We start from the raw sequence: 9,712 nt of genomic DNA on the forward strand, positions 1-9,712 counted from the left end.
ATATCAGGGGTCGGCAACCTTCAACACTCAAAGAGCCATTTGAACCCACAGGGAGCCACAAAACCCTTTTGACTTTGAAAATGAAGATAACACTGCATATATCGTTTTTACCTTTATGCTATGTATAAAAAACAACAGTGTGTTGCATTTATGAAATCAGTGAACTGCTACAGAGAAAATGAAACTTTATTTCTGAAACAAAAACAAATCCAAAAACAAAAAAAATCTCCAAGAGGATTTGGAAAGTTGTCAGATTTAGCAGGAAAGTTATCTAGTTGGCAACAATGCACGTACCAGCGGGTGTCGCACATCAGCGGTTATAACGCATATTTTGAGTGAAAAAAGAACTTTCTATTTTATTGTTACAAGTTCACAAAAATCTTCAAATTTAGAATTACATTTTAAAAACGAACAAGCTAAAATAAAATACATATTAATTAAAATACTCGTAATTTATTTTCCAAAGCCACAAGGAGCCGCAGCAGAGGTATGATAGAGCCACAAGTGGCTCCAGAGCCGCGGGTTGCCGACCCCTGGCCTGGGGGATAAATAAAGTTATTTAAATTTGAATTGAATTTGAAATTTCAATAACACAATATTGACAAAATGTAATTTTGTGATACAACTCATTAAGGTCCATGAATCCACTATTTGTTTTTCATACCTTACAGAAATGGAAGTCATTGAAAGATTGAAAATTAAAAATTTAATTGTATACCCTGCATTTGAAAATAGTCAACAAAGACTACATACAGTACATCTACATAAATCCTTGCAAAAATGAACTTTAAAAACAATCTTGCAAACTCTGTTTTTTGACATGGCAAATGAATGTATAATAAACTATACAGTAAGTAATCTGATATTGATGCTGAAGACATGCACTGTATGACTACATTAGTGGTTGTGTTACATTATATGGAATGCAGGTGTGTCCCTACTCTTTGTGAAAGTCTGAATAACTGAATATCAGGTGGTGCAGCGATCAGTGTGTCAGAGAGATGGGCGCTGGTTCCTGAAGCTTCTGCAAGCTGAGACTGACCGGATGGAGGGCTGGTGTCAACAAATGGAGCTCGACCAGCAGGAGAATGACCTGCCTGAAGATAGTACGTCTTTGTGTGTGTGTGTGTCTCTGTGTGTTTGACTGTTCATCAGTATCAAGGTGTCATTATGTTACTATTTGGTAAAGGTCTCATCATCAAAGCATGCCTACCTATGCAATCAACAGTTAGATTTAAAAGTGATGTCTGAAGATGTAAAATCTGACCCAGAGGCTAAACAGCATGGTGCCTAAGATTCCACAGTGTACTGTGGGGGAGCATTCGTTACGGATGGATATAACTGTGGCGTAAATGCTCCACCATGACAACAGGCTCATGGTGTGTTCATAAAGCAGGATTTTTTGGTCTTGCCAACACAATCATCACTCTGCTCTATTCACTGGAATTGGCTCCCTGTAACTTCCTCCTTCTATCCAAAATGAAACCAAATGAATGAAGATCCAGCAAGCATTGCTGGTGCTTGATATGCTTATAAAACAGGACTTAGATACCTCTTTTCGACCAAGAAGAACCAGGTGCTAGTTCTGTGCTGGTGCTAGGGCCAGTGCTAAGTTGGTTCCAATCTAAGACCCGGTTGCTTTTCCATTGGCAAGGAGCCAAGTTAGAGCCACGGCATACGTCACTCCTGCCATTTACCAAACAACGCTTGCGCTACACGGAGGTCCACACAGGATCCAGACTAACTTTTTTACCGGTGTGACCAACTTTCTCATTTTTTCGCACTTCCCACCTTGCCACAGGCAAAACATATGACTTGCTGAACATTTTCTTATCGATAGACGGTACAATTTATGATGTTTCCTGAACGCCCCACACTGCAGGCTGTGGTAGCTGCTGTTGGTAGCTGCGGTGCTCTGACCGGCATGCGACCAAAAATGACTTTTAAAAGAGTAAACTAGGACGTTCTAATGTCAGATTTGTCCACAATGAAATGAAACCGAGTGTTTTTTTTTTTCATGCTATCTTTTCCATGAGTGGAATAAACAGCACATGGAGCTGCGTTCCGTTTTTCATGAGAAGACTGCATTTCTAAGCGTAAATAACGCAGTACACTGAAGTTATAAAAGTATTGTTTTCCACCACTGTGGTGCTGCTGGTGGGGCACTGCCGTGTGTCCCTGGAGTCATTTCAATACATCTGTGATTGGTCGTCCTGGCGAAAAACGGCACAAATCACCGCTTGTGTGTCCCATTCATTCATCGGTCTCGGTGGTCACGATAACCCTGCACCCAGCCCCTGATGTAATCTGTGCTTAGCTCTGGCCCAGCAAAGAGTTGGTGCTTGCTAAGCACCAGTTTTGAGAGCATAAAGCTGGTACTTAGGTGGTGGAAACACAAAGAACTGGTGCTAAGTCAGGCATGAGCACGGAACTAGCACTGGAACTGGTTTGGTGGAAGAAGTGGTAAGAGAGAGTGTCCTAAACATGGCAGGAGCAAGGCAAGTGGTGTATCATGGTGTAAAGAGACTACTTTATCAGCGATGACATCCACATTTAAATCAGCAACAGTTTTTGCCTTTTTTTTTAGGCACAGACTCAGAATTATATGATTGCACCTTGCAAAGGTTTAAAAAAAAAAGTGTCTTAGTAAGGTGCTTTAACACACCTTAGAATTGTCCAAGTCTCTGGAACTCTATGGGAGGGAACGGAATGCCACTCTTTCAGAAGATATACCCTTATTTCTTGTTTTAATGACATTGGTGGAGAGCCTTTTTTTTTTTTTTTTTTAATTATTTTTTTGGGCCTTTTTGCCTTTATTATATAGGACAGTCGAGAGCGCTCTCGAGTCAGGAAGGTGAGGGAGAAGAATGGGGGAAGGAATTGCAGCAAAGGGCCATGAGCGGGATTTGAACCCATGGCCGCTGCGTCAGGGATTGTAGCCCTGGTACATGGGTCGCCAGCTCAATCAGTTGAGCTATAGCCCGTTAGTGGAGAGCTTTGACAAACACAACAGTCCAAAATCCCCCAAATATGTACAGTTGGGTTACAATCTGATAATTTAATGACCCCTCATGCTCTATTGATGAGGCCACTGACATCCTGGAAGAGACCACTCCCATCAAGATAGAAATATTACATCATAAGATAAAGGTAATGCAGTGACCCTTCCTTATAAGGGGACTAGTGAGTCCAAACCATGCCAGACAAAACTACCTGAACACCATGACTCAGGCACTGGTCAAGGGTGAAGTTTTTCTTTAAGTTTTTCACCTGCCTTTTATGATTTCCTGACTTAATAATCATCTCCTGACCTCTAACCCCTGTGTCCATGCTTCTAGTCCTCGGGAAGATGAGGAGTGCCATGGGAAGTGCTCAGCTTCTGATGTCCCAGAAGTTTCAACAGTTCAGGGAGCTGTGTGAGGAGAACCTGGTTAGTCTGAAACACTGAGAACACACGAAGAGTAAAGTGCAAAAATATTGCATCTTTTCCTTTGTATGCAATGTATGTTTGAACAAACTTATTCCAATCTGTAAAGACATTGCTTCTGTTCTTTGGGGTTTTTTTTTGCATGTGTTTTATCCACTCTATTTTTTCCTGTATTTTGCCTTTTGCCACTTCTTTTATTTAGTTTATTTCTCCCTAATCTCACGAGCTATACATTTCAATGCTGTGATGCTACCTTCCAGATTTTAGAATCTAGATATGAAAAACTATATCTTTAAGTATTTTCAGAAATGCTAGCAGCTCTTGAGATGGCAGTGTCTGCCTGAAAATATATTATTGAAAAGACATTTTAAAGACATATGTTCTTTGTCTAGTGTCATGTACAAATAGAGTATTTTGAATTTAACATGTTGAGAGAGAGAATAATATTTAACACAATTTTCCATTTTCAAAAAGTGAAATGTATATAGTTCAAGTTTTGTTAAATGTAACATTTTAGTAGCTGGACCTGTCCATTCAAAATAATGTGTCAGACCCATCAATGTCATTTCAATACTATCTTCATCTTCCATCCATCCATCTATTTTCTTCTGCTTATCCGGGGTCGGGTCGCAGAGGCAGCAGGCAGAGCAGGTCATTCCATACATCCCTCCCCCCAGCAACACTTTCAAGCTCTTCCTGGGGGATCCCGAGGCGTTCGCATGCCAGCCAAGAAATGAAATCCCCCCCAGCGGGTTCTGGGTCTGCCCCGGGGTCTCCTCCCAGATTTACGTGTTCAGAAAGTCTCCAGAGGAAGCCTCCCCGGAGGCATCCGAATCAGGTGTCCATGCCACCTCAACTGACTCCTTTCGATGCGTAGGAGCAACGGCTCTACTCCAAGCTACCTCCAGATGTCTGCGATTCTCACCCTATCTCTAAGGCTGAGCCCAGCCACCCTGCGGAGGAAGCTCATTTCGGTTGCTTGTTTCTGCATTTTCGTTCTTTTGGTCATGACCCAGAGCTCATGACCATAGGTGAGGGTTGGGACGTAGATGGACTGGTAAGTTAAAAGCTTTGCCTTGCGGCTCAGCTCCTTCTTCACCACAACAGTCCGGTACAGCCCGCATTACTGCTGACACCACACCAAACCGCCTGTCCACCTTGCGTTCCAATGACTCCTGAACAAGATTATGAGATACTGAAGATACCGGGTAGTCTGAACTGCCATTCAGTGCATAGGCACAAACGACAGTTAGAGTTTTCCCCTCTGCAACACACAGTCTCAGAGAGGCGACCCTCTTGTTCTCCGGGGAGAACTCCAACAAGGCGGAGCTCAGCCGGGGGCTTGTGAGTATCCCCACCCCCGCCCGGGGCCTCTCACCCTGGGCAACTCCAGAAAAGGAGAGAGTCAAACCCCTCTCCAGGAGTTTGGTTGTGGAGCCCTTGCTGCACATGGAGGTGAGCCCAACTATATCTCACCGTTAACACTCCACCTCCCGCACCAGCTCAGACTCCTTCCCCACCAGTGAGGTGACATTCCACATCCTCAGAGTTAGTCTGTGCCACCAGGGGGCGGTACGGCGGTAGCACCCGACCCTGATTTGTTGCCCTGAGGGTGGTGGGCCCTCTGGGCAGTGGCCCCGTGCCGCTTCTTTGTGCCCGACCAAGCCCCAAGAGGCCCCAAGGCTCAGCCACCCCCAGGACTTGCTCCAGGAGGAGGCCCAGGGTTCCCTGGTCCAGGCGAGGTTGCGGCTTTGCTTTCTTTAGATGTCATCAGGGATCTTTGAATCGCTCTTTGTCTGGTCCCTCCCCCAGAACCAATTTGCCTTGGGAGAAACTACCAGGGGAAACTCAAACCCCTCCACCGTGATGAGGTAGTGATTCATCAAGGGGTATCTTCATCTTTTGTTTTTATATTTTTGGGAACACTTTATCAGTATCTAAGAACAAATCTGAAGATAAGCTAATGTGTAGAGCTTTATTTTTTTCTTCCTGGCTTTCATCGTACGACTGTTTTCTCTCTTTTCTACTGTCACAGAATCCCAACGCCCACCCTCGTCCAGTGGCCTCAGACCTGGCTGGTTTTTGGGATATGCTTCAGCTGTCAATTGAGAATATAAGCCTCAAGTTTGATGAGCTTCACCAGCTGAGAGCCAACAGCTGGAGACCCTTGGATCCTCCTGAGAGAAAGGTACACATACAACCTTTTAGCATTCCACCAGGCCAAGTAGTTGACGTGGGATATCACCGTTATCTGAATGGCTGGTTAAACATTGTGATATTTCTTTCTTTCAATAGCCCTAATGAATGTGAATGTTGAACTTTGCAAAAAAAAAAATGTCTGTGTGTGCTCCTCTGTGGTGCAAAGGGGGATATTTCATTGTTCTGCTGCTCTACTATAATATCCGTTTCCTAGTCTAATTTACTCAAGCAGTCTTTTGCGCCCCAGCCTTCTCTCCAAAGCAAACTCAGTGCTTGTAGAAGCCCTAATTTTTTAAAAAATAAAAAATTTACCTAACTTTTAAGCTGGCTCAACTGAAGTCAGTGACCCCTGACCAAACTTTTCAGTAAAATAAGCACATTTGTTGATACCTATGATTTTCACTTGTTCCTAAAATGCAACTGTATTTTAAAGCAATGCTATAATAAATAGGGTAGGTAAGTTAAGTTAATATAATAATAAGTGTTTATGTTTTTTTATTTTAAAAAAATACATATGCACAGTTTTCTGTCTTATTTACATAGGAGTCACATGACAGGTTCTTCATTAGTTTAAACAAAAAATAGTAATTCTTTAGTATATATAGTATATATAAGTGTGGGACTTTTTAGTGCCCGTCCTTACAAGGGATAAGGTTATGATATTACTTCCAGTCAAAGTAAGGAAATACGATTCTTTCAAGGACATAACTTAATAAAATCTGAAATCATGTAAATAGAAAACTGTAGAGCAGACAATATTCCATAAAATTCCCATGAATGCCATTCGAGTGACCATGCCGACATGAAAAAAAAAAGAAAAACATTCAGAATGGTATGTGAAACCTGGAGCCAGATGTAATTCAGTCAGATCAGAGTAAATGATTTTTAAAACTTCGTTTACTGTTTAATTTGTTTCCACACAAAAGCAAGCCCAAACTGCCAAAGTTATCCCCAAACCTTCACACATCTGGCCCCATGAGCCTTGCTTTGTAAAAAGTGTGTTGTCATATCATTACTCAAGACCATAGCAAATGTGTTTGAATTCTGCAAAGTCTGCATGTTTGAAGCAACATACTAGTTGGCTTAAAGGTGAGTCAGTGATTCTGGAGAGCGATGGTTGATATTTAGCTACTTAGCACACTTAAATAAATATCACTCTCTGATGTTGATCTAATGACTGTTTAACATGTTTGGCTTGATGACTAAACAAGGACCCAGGTCAATCGCCTTACATATAGCGTGCAAGTAAATAGGAATTAAACAATCACTCTTACAAGGTGATTGTTGGATTGGATCGGATTGGATTGGATTATTAGATCACGACTGGTTTCAAATGACTTGTGATGTCACAGATTATTCGTGTAAGATCACACCTATTAGCTAGACTTAAGACAAGATTTGAAACTATTCTTTCAGTAGAATCGTTCTGTATGGTGAAGACAGCGATGAGGGAATTATGGTGAAATCTTTGGTTGTCACTTTTTGTCAGCCAACCATGACTGATTTATAGGTTCTGATACCAAAAACAGTCCACCTCAAGATTCACAAACACTGAACTGAGTTCCTACAGTTGGGTGCAGCTGCCCTGCCACAGCAGCCATTGATCGCTTTTTGTCCTGTTTTCTAAATCTGAGGCTCATGCAGATGGATAGTGCAAGATGAACTGATGACACTTTACTACTTGGCTGCATTTTTTTTTTCTTTTAAATTTCCATTGTCAATGATTTTTGTTGCATATTTGTTGCACAGTCTGTCATGCCTCAAAATGGAGATCTTAGTCTGTGACAGATTGAAACTAAGATTGTCACAGAGTGTTACATGACATAAATCCGCCTCTATGGTGAAACAGATGCTCTACAAATCTAGAAGTGTATCTCTGAATCTTTTCCAGATGTCTTTTGCCTGTTCCGTTGCTCTCTTTTAGCAGTATCTGTTGCAGCTTTGCATCATATGAATATTGGCTTTGCTGGCTTCCTCATTTGCTCTCATTGTTGTTTTTTTCTTTCTTGCTTGTGTGTGTGTGTGTGTGTGTGTGTGTGTGTTGACAGTGAAGACGCTTGCAAACAGCCACGCATCTATCAGCAATGCCAACAACACCACAGGGCCTTGATCTCTCTGGGCCTCCGTGAATCCATCATGTTTGTCTTTCCATCCATCTTTCCATTCTCCATTTCTTCCTTCTGCTCCTCCTTCCTTCTGCTGCCTGCCACCACCTCACCATGTGTGGCTTTTTATTTTGTGTGTTGTAGCTGTCAAAATAGACGGATAGAAAAGTTTACGGCTGTTGTTTATGAACTAAGGAAGTGCAGCATTATTCCTCAGACTAGCCTGTAGAAGGCCCGATAGCTGCAATTCAAAGCTGCTATATACTGTATACTATATACTATATACTTGCACTGTCAATCAGGTAGTTGCAGTAGTTGGAAAAGGGATTCAAAGAACTTGTCAAATAGTGCAATTCACTCACTGATTTTAGCTTTCACTTTGATAAGAATAGTGTTATCAGTACGTGATATAAAAAGATAGTCAAAACTATAGAATTTTTCAGTGCAAGTAGAAAGATGGAACATTAGGTCATCTGCATAGTAGTGAAAATGGACCCATGTCTATCCATGTACAGGTAATGGATGATAAAATAAAATAAGTGCAGGAATAGACCCTGCCACAGGATAGAGTTGCATGAAATCAACTAAAATATCTACCTAATATGGAAAAAAAGAATTATACAGACTGCCTAACCCCTCTTGCCTCATCTGTAGTTATTACATGTACTGTATCTTCAAGTGTGCTGGTACACGTTAAACAAATAAAACCGCATGACATTAAAGACGGGAATCACAGGCACATAATGCATGCACACAAAAATATATGTTTTTTTGGTTTTTTTTCCCTGAAATGTTCTACCCTTCCCCCTACCATCCTCTACCACCAGGAGAGGCGGCTCCCACCTCCAGTGCCAAAAAAGCCGCCCAAGGGCCCCCACCACCTTCCTCCTCTGGCCAGAGAACGCTCACTGGAGAGCTCAGAGAAACAGCGGCAAGAGGCCAGGAAGCGCCTGATGGCTGCCAAGAGAGCAGCATCTGTACGGCAAAACTCAGCTACAGAGAGTGCTGACAGCATTGAGATCTACATCCCAGAGGCTCAGACAAGGCTATGAGGATTCTACCAGGGACAGATACAGTGATGACATGCAGAACACAAATACACACACCATACACAAAACACAAAATGTATGGTTGTCCATACCAAGGTATAGGGTATAACCAAATACAACTCTTTTATTTGAATGTGCACAATACTCATTGAACAGAAATACATCTGCAATTTTGCAGTAATATTTCCCTACCCCCACTACTGATGTCATGGGAAAACGTCCTATAACAATTAGTGTACAAAGAGCACTCGCAGGTTGTTGATAATATAATATAATATAATATAACATCATGGTGACAATCAGGAATCGTTCTGCTATCCAAGAAAAAACACAAGAACACAGCTTTTTTAGTAAAACAGAGAGACATTAAGTAAGACAATATTTTCCATTGGTCTGTGTTACATAGTATCATGAGAACATCCTGGTTAACAGAAAAACAGCTCCTTATAAGGCTCCGAACCCTCTTCATGTGGCACATTACTGAACCCTTACCAACACCTCTGTGATGTTAGTCACACCACTACGGCTAAGTTTATGAACAGACTACCAACATATGAATACAATATAAACCTTAAGTTTGCAAGTCACTTTCTTTTTATGCTGATCTTTTTCCATGATTGATGCTAATCAGAGTCAAAACTCAGTCAAGTCTAAACTTTGTCACATTATGTACACCTTGCTGCAGTCCATGGAATTTATTTTTTATACTGGCAACAGCCACAAATCTGCTTAAGAATCAGATTAAAAAGGACACCCTCTTACATTTTTATCAGATTCAGACTTATACTCAGTTTTTCATCAGTTTTCACCAGATTAGTTGTGTTGTATGGAATAAAGATTGGAGTTGCACAGGTATTTGTACCTAATTATCAGAAACTGAGGTCTAACACTGGTTGGGACACTGAAGAACTGAAGTTAATGAACTTCTTATA

At 41.5% G+C, this 9,712-nt stretch overlaps 1 protein-coding gene across 1 annotated transcript in view; it reads left to right on the top strand.

Moving 5' to 3' along the window:
* The window catches only part of LOC103366014 (disks large-associated protein 1-like), a 77,864-nt gene extending 69,081 nt beyond the window's left edge, over positions 1-8,783 (top strand). The window contains exons 12-15 of the mRNA XM_008293612.1: positions 974-1,106; positions 3,339-3,430; positions 5,463-5,615; positions 8,559-8,783. Coding sequence (XP_008291834.1) covers positions 974-1,106; positions 3,339-3,430; positions 5,463-5,615; positions 8,559-8,783 — 603 coding nt within the window. The remainder of the gene's footprint in view (positions 1-973; positions 1,107-3,338; positions 3,431-5,462; positions 5,616-8,558) is intronic.
* Positions 8,784-9,712: the final 929 nt, after the last annotated feature.

This window comes from Stegastes partitus, unplaced genomic scaffold, assembly GCF_000690725.1.
Source record: "Stegastes partitus isolate 25-593 unplaced genomic scaffold, Stegastes_partitus-1.0.2 Scaffold897, whole genome shotgun sequence".
NCBI lineage: Eukaryota > Metazoa > Chordata > Actinopteri > Pomacentridae > Stegastes > Stegastes partitus.